The 12,660-nt window shown below is 38.4% G+C and overlaps 1 protein-coding gene across 1 annotated transcript; it reads left to right on the forward strand.

Annotated features, from left to right (window-relative positions):
• Nucleotides 1-10,680: 10,680 nt before the first annotated feature.
• Nucleotides 10,681-11,535, forward strand: LOC140150044 (uncharacterized). Its single transcript, XM_072172048.1, has one exon. It carries the CDS (start codon nucleotides 10,681-10,683, stop codon nucleotides 11,533-11,535), a length of 855 nt encoding a protein of 284 aa, XP_072028149.1.
• The last annotated feature ends 1,125 nt before the right edge of the window (nucleotides 11,536-12,660 follow it).

Here is a 12,660-nt window from a genome sequence, read left to right on the forward strand (position 1 = left end):
ATAATTGAAGACCGAATTAAAGAGATTTGTTTGCGTCTGACGTCAGGGCAAAGGCACGACGTGATCGGTTACTGCGCAATACGGCATTTTTGGTCTGGTTGACAGGACGTCATACGCAAAGTAGTCTTTTTTAATTCGGTCTTCACTTATAGCCTAAAAGAACAGTTTTTTCGTCGCCTTATGGATGGAAATATTTAAAAGTTATATACCAATTTTCCTGCAATAACGGTTTACCTTCTGTGTATTTGATGTTTAAACATGTTAATTTGGTTTTAACTACCCTATTGTTTTAAACCAGTGCATGCAAAACATTGTAAACACCAGGGCATAGTACATTCAACATTCATCTTTCAATTAAAAATAAAATGCAACATTAACCAAACGTTGCAGGTCAATGATTTTGGATGATCAAACCATGCATACTATGCCAGGGCTTGACAGAAAGCACATTTAGCGGCTAACCTAGCTCTGAGACTGAAATAGGTTTTGATGTTCCTGGTGAATAATTGATTATACTTTTGAAAAGTAAAATAATTACATTGTCAAATTGAACGTATTTTTGATTATATCCGATATATGCAACAGTATCGTCAAAAGAGAGGAAGAGAGACCAGATCTGACCAGATCTGACCAGGTTTTATAGACCTTCATCGAGAGGGTGAGTACTGACAACATTCATTTACCTATGTGAAACTACCGTATAGACATAGTTTAATATTTGGTAATGGTGTGGGGTGTGGCACGGATAATACTTATGACAAACTACCGTGGTATTTCGCTTATGTCTATTGCTTATGTCTGTTGCCGCAACAAGATCCTTCTGAACAGGATTCGACCTCACATTGCATTGATCTTTTACTGATAAGTAATCAGGCTGGCTTTAGATCAGGTCGCAGCTGTGCTCGCGCTCAGCAAATACACATTTTGAGGAGGAACACGGAAGGCTTCAAGGGGTACCAACTTCCTTTGTGGACTTCCAAAAAAGCCTTCGACGCCATCGACAGGTCCGTCACGTTTTCAGTGCTGCGGCATTATGGAATACCAAAGGTTGTGGTCAATGCCATTCAGGTGCTCTACAAGGACTCCAATAGTGCCGTTATGGTAGATGGAAGTATCTCAGAGCCTTTACAAACCAACAACTGGGGTGATGTGTTGGAGCCATCCCTGTTTATTCAGGGCCGCCGCTAGAGGGTGGTATGGGTGTGGAGGTGACACCACCAATACACAATTTTGTCGGCAAAATTGACTGTTGTCGTCAAAACCATGTGATTGTCGGCAAATGTAGTCAAAGGTAGGTGTGATTGTCGGCAAATTGCAAGAGTAATATAATTGAATACATGAATACAAAAGCCACCTAAGTCCATGCGAAGTTATTTTGAGAGAAAAACCCGTGTATCATTTTAATTCCTTCAGTTAGATTTACCTGGTCAATATGGTAAGTTTTACGTGCAAATGAGTGGATTAACCTGTATTAGGTATGACGATTAGCATTTCAGGGACTTCGTGGGGTTCATTTTAAATTTTGGACTTAGGTGGTTTTTGAATCATATACAAAGACAACAATGTTAGAATGAGATTACCACTAGTAAGATAATACAAAATAAAGCACACAGGTATGTATAATGTTGATAAGCATTCTGCCATGTAATATAAACCACACACTTTCCTTTATTAAACCCATTTTTTGTTCAAAAGTCATTCTCTAGCAATGAATGTGTTACAAGTGGACTTTTATACATACTGGATTTCAATCAATGTGTTACAAGACTCAAATCATGGAATTGGGTGATTCTTTCATACATGCTATTTTTCACATGCCCAATAGACACAGAGGATGAATTTGAGTTGTTCTTTCATGCATATGACAGGCCTATGTATAGCAACAATTTCCCATGCTTAACTCAATTTGGCCAAAGTATGGACTTAGGTGGCTTTTGTATTCATATATTCAATTGGTTAGTGTGTTACGAAATTCTGCTGTTGTTACGTAAAAGACCTATTGTTAATGTTATAGTAGTTACTAATTTAAAAAATTGGTTAATTTTGTTTACTCCTACAAGCCCCCCCCCTTGATCACTTCCAGACTACAATGGAAAGCTTTTGAATCATATACACTCTAATCAGCTCTCAATAGGCGGGACTCATAACATCGTGGATGGATCTAGAATGGCAGGCATACATTTAGGCGCATTGCGTGACAGACGCACGCTTTTCTGAATTTACGCGGGTTGGGTGCTTCATTGACTCGCGCAGTAACAAAAACCGAATAATTGTCACCTATTACGAGCTGATCGCAGGACAAATGTATGTTTGCATGTTTGCAATCATTAGCCTAAATTAATTTATGTTTGCATGTTTGCTTGGGTCTATAATCCTTGGCCTATGGTTATGAATTTTGAAACTATGATGACAGTATGTAAACAATTGGAAGAGGAATTTATTCCATATTAACATCGTAACTAAATTTAGTAGTTCTGAGTGTATCTTTAATGAACTTAATTCTTAACTATACAGAATTCACGGTGTCATAGATCATTGCAAATAAATAAGCAAATTATTCAAGTTTCTTCTCATGAATCAAGTATCCATGGTAACCTTTGAAATAATGAACATAAATCATTTTCCTGTCAACAACTGACGTATTATATGTCAATCATGTCAGTGAAATTCAGATATTTGTTATTTAATTTTCTATAGAAAATATTTGACAATGAAAAAAGGGAAACTAATTAAGTGAGGTTGTGAAAGTCATATTCTTCATCAGATATCATACCGTTGAAATATTGATACCTATAATAGGCCTAATAATATAACCAATATTAATCGCATTAAACATGTTAAAGTTAATTCATTGTGCGTGTGATATCAGTTATATTTTCATGTTTTTAGTACTGCGGTACTTTGCTATGCTTAGGTTCATTACCGCCTAACAAAGTGAGTGTAACTATGGAAATAGTATGGTGTAACGAAGTATGGTAACAGGTACCTGGTCTAGCCTCTTTCAACAGTATAATTATTTGCAATGCAGCTCGGCAATGCAGACGGAAATTACAAGTATTCTTTGTTAAATGTGTAGACCCCGGTTTAGACCATACTCAAGTCAACAACAAAGCCATTACGTTTGCAGATATATAACTTTGCTGTGTTTGCACTAAAATATTGAGACAAATAAAACGGACACAAAAGAGGCATGGCATGGACTGAGCATGCTTTGGATACCAATGCTTGATTTAAGGGATGTCCTTTCTGCCCCATGTGCAGGCTTTTTTTCTGGGAGGGGGAAATGTCGTAAGATTTATCATGCATGTTCATATAAATATGTGCATGACGTGTCATGTCAAAAGTAGACACTTTTGGGCGGGTTATCAATTTTGATTTTTTTTACATATCTTAAATAATAGAGATATTTTGCTCCACAACGTCGTTTTCCCCAATGAAATCGGACATTCCTAAGATAACATATTAAGTTCGTAAGTTGTGGTATTATAAAATTGGAAATTGAGATATCGGCTTTTAAAAATATTATTGACAATGTTGAGAGTATGATTTACCTTGAAAAATGTCTCAACAAATACAAGATGCCAGTTATATTCCGGTCTGAAACTATCAGACAATATTTTCAACATTAACAATATCACAAATTCGCAACAAACCCAAATTGTGAAAAAAATCACCCCGGGCAGATATTTCTGCATCTTGGATCCTGCCCAAAAGTGTCTCCTTTTGACATGACACGTAACATATAATTTGGAATTACTGCATTGCTTGACTTATTTCCTATCAGATCAATGAATTAGTCTACACTGCAGATTTTTAGTTAAATGATCAAAACTGAAAAAGTGGCTCCTGCCACTCCACACGCCTTGATTAAACAAACATTCGGAGATTTTGTACATGTATAACTGTGCCATGAATGATCAATAAGCATAAATAATTTGGATCATTGGTTCCTAGCCTATAAATAGATTACATCATTATTTTCATAATAAACTTGACATCTAACTCGTTCTGTGTTGTTTGCTATCTACATTATCATGGCCATGTACAAGAATATTTTCGCCGGGCTTTGGGCCGGCTATTTGATTCGGGAACATCTTTGTTTGCATAAATGATAAGAATGTTATTAAATGACATTGCCCAACTTAGATATAAAATTGGATGGTTTGAACCCAATGCACAAATTTATTGGTCGAGCTATGAGTTTTAAAATATTGGACGAGACGTAGTCGAGTCCAATATTTTAAAACTCATAGCGAGACCAATAAATTTTGCATTGGGTGAAAAAAACCATCCAATTTTATCATTATTATGTTTTCATAATCTTTATTAAAAATACAAACTTCAAATTTTGTTTCGTGATTTTTTTTTTTTTTTTTTTTTTTTGGGGGGGGGGGTCAAAATCGACTGATCTTACATGCCTAGAGCAACAAAAAATATTGAAAAAAAAAAATATTTCGGCTTATTTCCGGACTTTTTTGGCCCTACTTCCGGAATTCCATAAGTGTCCGTAACATTTACATCAATGGGGATCCATTTCACCAAAATTTATGACGATTCGTAGCGCTTCGTAAGTCTCAAAATCCATCGTAACTTTAGAACGTATTGTAAAATACATTTCACTAAAATTATTTACTAATCTGCACTTCCCAGAGATTGCCTACCAACACTAGAGGAAAAAAATGGGAAAAAATCCCTATGTTTCATGAAGTTACGTACTCGTTCCGAGTCGTTCGTAAGTTGCGAAATGATATAATTGAATTATGAGGGTTAAAAATATGAAGTAATAAAGTGTTTATAATGATATTTGATAGGCAATAAACTGATAAAGTAAGCGTAACTTAAGCTACAAAAAACAGAGTGCAAGCCTGCAGCCAGTGCAAGAGTCCAAGGCAACTGTGCAGTTGGGTGCATGGACTATATTTGCCGATTTCATAAGCTTATCTAAAACCCTACCGTGTCTGTGCTGACATCATTCACACCTTGCATAGTCTTAAATTTGTTCAAAGAGTGATACCGTAAACGTTCGCCTAATGGCGCTATGGAGATCATGGAAATGAGCCGACTATTATCACTGATCATTAAGGGTACGTGTAGTTAAAGGGTGAAACCTATCGACACATACAATTATGAATAAGATCGAACAAACTTGTTCATGATAATGCGGTAATCATTCACCTGTTACGTTGTGGCCCAGTGAGCAGAGCATTAGACTATAGTGCGAGGATAAAGAGAACTTGTGGTGAAGATTGATGGTTCGAGTCTCATGCAGTAATTTCTGACAGATTATGATGTCTGTCAATGTTTTTTTTCTGATTTGAGGAAATTTTATTCTCTATTTTCTTGATTTTATCTTTAACTTTTTTTAAATTATTTTATCTTGTATGTGTCTTTTTTCATGATTCTTTGTTTTTATCGTTTCATTTTAGAGTAACTCAATCCATTCAATCAAATGTTGTAATGAACCTATTTGATTGTATATGCATTTGTTATGTGTGTGAGACGAACTGTCGCGTGCAACAAGTCTTTCAATTCGCGCGAGTGTCCTTGCCTATGCATCAGTGGTCATAAGAGGTATATCATTTTATTCGAAAGGGGGGGGGGTCCCAAATATACGGGGGTCATAGAGTCTGGAAAGAATAATAGGAGGGGTCATAAAATGTTTTATGACCAAAATGTAGGGAGCCACACGATGACCACAGAAAGTGTGTTATTTTATTCAAAAAGACTGATTTCAATACAATGTTGGGGTTTGGGATCATAAAATATTTGTTGCCGAAAGAGGGAGTGCACAATTTTATTGACGCAAACTTTTTGTAAATTTGGGACCCCCCCCTTCCGAAAAAAATGATAGCCCTATAAGAGGATTCAAAAGATAACCTCTGCCCCAATAACCCCAGCTATATTTGTTTGAAACTGTTCCACGGATGATGTATCATAATAGGCTCAGTCTTCAAATGATATAAATAAAATTTGAATGAGTGAACGAACAAAATCATACAACGACCAACTGGATAGAGGCTGTGCATATGACGTATCATCCCGTAAATATGGCGGACTACTCAAATGCATTCAACAAAAGCATGATTGCATCTACCGCGACAGTTCGTCTCACACACATAACAAAATGCACTACGATCAAATAGGTTGATGACAACATTTGATTGAATGGACTGCACTGCGCCATGATTACGGGGAAGAAACCGGTTCAAATCCTTTGTTTGGAGCCAATCGATAAACGCAAGGCCTCTATAAATATCATTGAATACTGGCTAGGATTCCACAACACAATGAGAACATATGTTACTTTGGAAGGCACACAATACCCCAATGGCTTTCCATATTATGTGCACTCAACAACTATTCAGTATCGAAGCCCGGTATCGAAGTTACGTAATGTTACTATGTCAACGGGATCACGCGCTTAAGTAATGAACCAAGTATCGAAGCAATCAGTACACAAAAAAAAGACATACCAAAATAGCGTGATCATAATGATCGCCATACAAACAGTGCTTGGTTCCGATACCATCACGGAGTTACGTAACTACTTCGTGGTCTGATAGTTATATGATCAATGGTCTAATCTACTTGGGTTCGATCCTTAAAAAAAAAAAAAAAATAGCTGATCATTTATAATGCATAAATGAATAAAGTAATGTAGTTTTGTAATTTGAAACATTGAGGCCGTTCTATTTTTCAAAGGTCATTTAACTGTTAAATGTAGTGGAATATATCACGCATTGATAGGTAGCAGGTGGAGCAAATTTTGTCAGCGGTTTTTGTTGCCGTTTGTTCGCAGTGCCTATTTATCTAAAAAAAAAAAATAAGAAAATTTAAATTAAATTTAAAAAAATTCACGATATTCGTTCGTAAAATGGGGACAAAATCCAAAAACATTTCTTGACCCTTCTTCACATAAAAGTGGGGGCAGAAATCAAGATTCGAACAAGTACCATTCACCATTCAAGGCGCACCCTCTACCGACTGAGCTAACGGGTCAGACAATAGAAGGGTGTAATTTTGAACTGAAGAATATTAAAAACAATATGAAGAAATTACAATGTTATAAAAAGATTTACCAAATTGAGTTAGGTATAACGTATGAATCGATTTACAAATTAAGTCCAATGGCACTTTGAGAAAGAATACCTGAAGAAACCCCAAAACATTTGCTGCTCTAGCAACTAACCTAGTGACCTAAAGTATTGGGTCATGTCACGATATTTTTTTCTGAGGCATTATGTCCAGGTTGCTCAATTTAACATATACGTATCCTTAATGCTGTTGAGATTTTACAAGGGTGGCGCTCTCACATTTCTAAGAATCCAAAAGCGCCATTAGGCGAACGTTTACGGTATTTGGAACATGGCAGGTATAAATCCTTTGGTTTGGTCAGAAAATTTGATAATTTTTGATGTCCGAGTCGGCGAGTGTGTGAGATTGCCGAAATCTGCAGCTTTTACGTAGTGGTTTAACACCGGTTTTACTGGTTTTTTTGTACTTACCACTGATATTTCAACAAACCACATTAATTTCTTCATTTCTTAGCAGCTGAAACATGCATTTAGTACACCACAACGTTGATTTTCAAGCCTAGAATCATGAAATTAAACATCTCTTTCCGCGTCCGTAGAAAATTAAATTCTCCCGGTTTTACAGCAAAATAAACAAAATCGAGTTCATGAATGAATAGTCTCATACAGTGCGTTTGTGTTCTCTCTTGATCACATACGATCGGTCGATTTACAATACGTTAAAATTGGCGGCAAAATCGGCGATTTTAAAAATTACGGGGGATTGGCATCCAGGTGGCGCTAAAATTGGATGCAAAATGGATCCAATATGTTTTGTTTTTTGACGTTTTAAATTGTGTGGAGAGGTATAGGAAGCAAGATTCTGAAAACATAATAATGTTGAACATAATTTTTGTATATTTTGGGGGAATGATTGTGAAGCAGCTATTCAAGAAATGACCACTAACCAGTTATCGAGCCACATGCATGTATATAATACCAGTCTCATGAATCAGTTGAACAAGAGCACTCCATTGACCACATGCTAAAGATTCTTCAAGTTTTGAAGAAACTCCACCACCCTCTATAAAAACGCAGTAGAAAGTGGAGACAATCTACTGACGAGATTCTTCAGGTTTTGAAGAAACTCCCCCACCCTCTATAAAAAAAACGCAGGAGAAAGTGCAGAGAATCTACTGACGAAATTCTTCAGGTTTTGAAGAAACTGCATACAAAGCAATCATTAGTCTACTATAAAAACGCAGTAGAAAGGGGAGACAATCTACTGACGAGATTATTCAGGTTTTGAAGAAACTACACCACCCTCTATAAAAACGCAGTAGAAAGTGAAGTGGAAAGGGGGTGTCTGAGGGAAACTTTTGCAAAATGAAGACCTAATTGAAGCGATTTGGTGGACCATTTTGGCACTATCAGTGTGTAAAATTTTAGTTTGAAAAAGCCGAAAATGTGAGAATGTGTGAACTGCGCGAAAGCAGAAGCGAATATGACCAGCTGATTTGGAAAATTTTGCAAAATAAAGAGCCAATCATGGCCAATTGAAGCCACTTGGTGCATCATTTTTACACTATTTAAATCGATTGCTTTAAACAGAAATAAAGGTCCCGCTCTCAATTTGCCAAACTTGAATCCGCGACTGCCCTTGAAAACTCATTAGTTTTACCTATTTGTATGTCCCCCTTTTCCTTTTCCGCTGTTTTCTGTTTCTCTTTTCGCCCCTTTTTCATTTTTACTCCCATTTTTTTTCTTTTTATCCGCCCTCATTTTTTCTTCCCTTCTCTTTCCCCATTCCCGTTTTTTTTTTTTTCCACCTTTTTTCTCGCCCTCTGCGTTTGCCGCCCTAGGCGACCGCCTTACCTGGCCTAATGGTCGGGGAACGGCTCTGCCACCACCCTCTATCAAAACGCAGTAGAACGTGGAGACAATCTCCTGACGAGATTCTTCAGGTTTTGAAGAAACTACACCACCCTCTATAAAACCGCAGTAGAAAGTGGAGACAATCTACTGATCAGCTGCTGATGATATTCTTTAGGTTTTGAAGAAACTGCATACAATTACAAAGCAATCAATGGCCCACCATAAAACGCTATAGAAAGTGGAGACAATCTACTGACCCAAATCAAACGTCTATGACCTTGGGAATGCTCGTGACACAAGCTCAGGGTTCGCAGTCACGTGATCCTACTCGGAAACATGTAACAAGGCTTGCTTTTTGTACTTTGCAAGCTGCCCGGCAAGTCTGCTTTTGTATGCATTTTCGCAATCAAGCTTGAAATTAGAGGAATATTCAAGTTGCAAATAATAGAATTATTATCAACACATAAATTTCCGTAAATTTTGGACAAAATCAGTCGAAACTGGCTGGGTATAATTGGGTAATTGAGTTCAAATTTCGCGCTGCGATCAATTCCATGCGCAAATACTTGCTGCGACCGGTGACCGGTCATGGCATAATATAAACATCACATTAAATACTTGCTTGTGACATTCCCTGTTCTTGATTCATTTTGAAATATCTGATTTCTAAAAAATATTGTCTTGCAGTAATCAAAAAAAGATTTCATTAAATCCAGCTCATAAAAAGGTTTTCATATCTAGCGCCGTGATCATTTCCCGGTCACGATTCCCCGGTCGGATATCATTCATTGCGGAAAATATTCTTTCCACGAATTCACAGTTGAAAGAAACAAATACTTTATAAATACAATTTAGGCTTGGTAGACCGTTATTTGATGTAATTCTGAAATCTAAATTATAAGGGAGATCATGATTGTCCCCGCGGACAAAGGAAGAGCGACGGTAGTTATGAATACCAAGGACTACAAAACTAAAGCAGAAGCTTAGCGATGATAAGACTTACAACAAGTTGAAATCCAACCCTACCAGCAAATATAAGATCAAGCTCATTAAAACTCTTCAACAGCTAAAACAGAGTGGTGCAATCAGTGACTTTAAATACAAGAAATTGTATCCCACCAGTGAGGAGACAACAAAATTCTATGGGCTCCCTAAGGTACATAAGCCCACCATGCCTTTGCGCCCCATTGTTGCATGTAGAGGAGAGATCTCATATGAGACTGCAAAATTTACTGCGGACATTATTGGCCCTCTGGTTGGGCGATGGCCACACCATTCATGCCATTTGAAGAACAGTAAGGAGTTGGTTGAGAAATTACAGCATGTTCAGCTTACCAATTACGAAATCCTCGTAAGTTACGATGTAACTGCTTTGTTTACTTGCACACCGGTAAATGAATCGCTTCGCATTATCGACACTCGCCTGAGAAATGACACCACCCTTCATAAACGCACTGAACTCAATGTCGATCAGATCATGACTTTGCTTGAGTACTCACTTACCACCACGTACTTTCAATATGAGAATGTGTTTTACCAACAAATTGAAGGGGCGGCCATGGGGTCCCCGGTATCCCCGATCGTGGCGAATCTTTTTATGGAGGATTTCGAACAGAAGGCCCTCGCTTCGTTTCACAGCCCCCCCAAATAAAAAAAAAATTGGGGTCGTTTCGTGGATGATACCTTGGTGATCATCGACAAGAACTTGATCGACGAGTTTACTGAGCACATCAACAACCAACATCACGCCATCAAGTTTACCTTGAACAAAGAGTCGGAAGGCTGCTTACCGATGCTTGATGTATCTGTGTCGCGAGATGATGTGGGCAATTTGAGCTTCACAGTGTACCGCAAACCAACACATACGGACCAGTATTTGGGTTTCTCGTCCAACCATCCACTGCAACACAAACTTGGAGTAATTCGCACCTTATGTGATCGCGCTAATTCCATTGTCACCAAGGAGGAAGAGCGGACACAAGAACTTGACAAGGTTGGTAGATCTCTGGCCATTTGTGGCTATGAAGATTTGAGCTGGGTTACTGCCAGAAAGAAACGGGAACCCAAACCTCAGTCTAAGAAACAATCAAGTCAACCTAAGGGGAGTGTTTCCATCCCTTACATTCCGGGACTATCGGAGTCCATTCAGCGGTTGCTACGGTCTAATGGTGTCATCACCCACATTAAACCGACGAACACTATCAGATCGGTTTTAGTCAATCCAAAGGACAAGACGGATAAATTGGACAAGTGTGGTGTGGTGTACCACATCCCATGTGGTGACTGTACTTCATCGTACATCGGTGAGAGTGCCTGCTCACTTAGGACGCGACTCGTTGAACATGGGAAAAGAAAAACGCCATCATCCCCGGTCAATGAACATGTTTCTGGCTCCACCCACTCTATTGATTGGGAAGGGGTCAAAATTCTGGACAGAGAAGAGAACTGGTTTCGCAGAGGCGTCAAGGAAGCCATACAAATCAAACGCAATGAGAGTGATCTGAACAGAGACAAGGGGCGCCACCACCTTCCACCCACCTATGACTCGGTCATCCATTCATATGACCGTCGGAGGTCAACATCAGTTGCTACTTCCGGTCAGATGACCCAATTTCCCGCTACCAACCAAAACATCAGTCGGCATTGAAGACCAGTGGATGCTGGTCGCAGGCCACCAACCTCCACAATGTAAGTCGTGAGAACTTTGTTAAATTTGTACTTTCTCGATATGAAATCTAAATTATAATATTTTCATTTCTGTCACAGTTCTTGATGATAGCACAATCGGTGTAGGCTTACTGAGAAAGAAAAACATCCATGTAATTGTTGTATGATTGATGGTAGTAGCGAAATACTGAAGAAATTGCAGGGAGCTGATGTCCGCAAGGCGGATATGCCCAAACAGCACTAGCGCTTCGCTTCGTCTTCCGGGAGCACTTCCGCTGTGTATTAGCTGATCTGATCAATCGTTCCTTGATATTTGGAACATTTACAGGAATAGATTTTGCTGATGAAGTAGCAATAAGTTGGAAATATCAGAATGGGAATATAAAATCTATTGCATGCAAGTACGTCGCTGATTCAGCAAGTGTCAACACCGGCTACGTACTGAGATCACGCACGTATCTACGAGAATCATGCATGCATGATGGTCAGCTATTTACACCGGCCGGTTCCCCGCAAGCCGCACCGGCGGTTGTAATGTCAAGAAAAATTCAAAAAATCCCGTACATGTACCTTATCCTATTTCTTCATTTTCTCATTGTGATAAGCTAATCTCAACTTGGTGTGACGTTCTGAACTGGTTGCACAGCAGTTATTTTTGCAGCCTGTTTTCATTCCGGTTCTTCGGCGAATCTTGGATGGCTTTGCAATCGCAATGCATCACAAATCACCCCAGCATTTAGGTTTCCCATTTTAAATCCACGCACTTTATTCAGGAACTTCATTCTTGATTTGATCATGATGTTTCCTTCGTGTTATTCTTATTGTATTAAAGATATTTTTCATGTAAAGTAAGATGATAATGACTGAGTTCGTGCATTCTTGGCCCGATGTATGCCACAGTGATGCATGGACATTGTATTTACAATCAAACCTGGAAGTAACTGTGTGTCCCTGAGCTGATGTCATCAATGAAAGCGCCCAATTTGAACGATTTCGCTCTGTAATTTAGGGGGGGTGCCAGTATCCAATCTTTGCATTGAGATTATGTCTAACCTGGTACGTTTGGCAAATAAAAAATTTCTGCTTCCTGACATCATAAGCTTTC

This window comes from Amphiura filiformis, chromosome 4 (assembly GCF_039555335.1).
Source record: "Amphiura filiformis chromosome 4, Afil_fr2py, whole genome shotgun sequence".
NCBI classification, from domain to species: Eukaryota; Metazoa; Echinodermata; class Ophiuroidea; order Amphilepidida; family Amphiuridae; genus Amphiura; species Amphiura filiformis.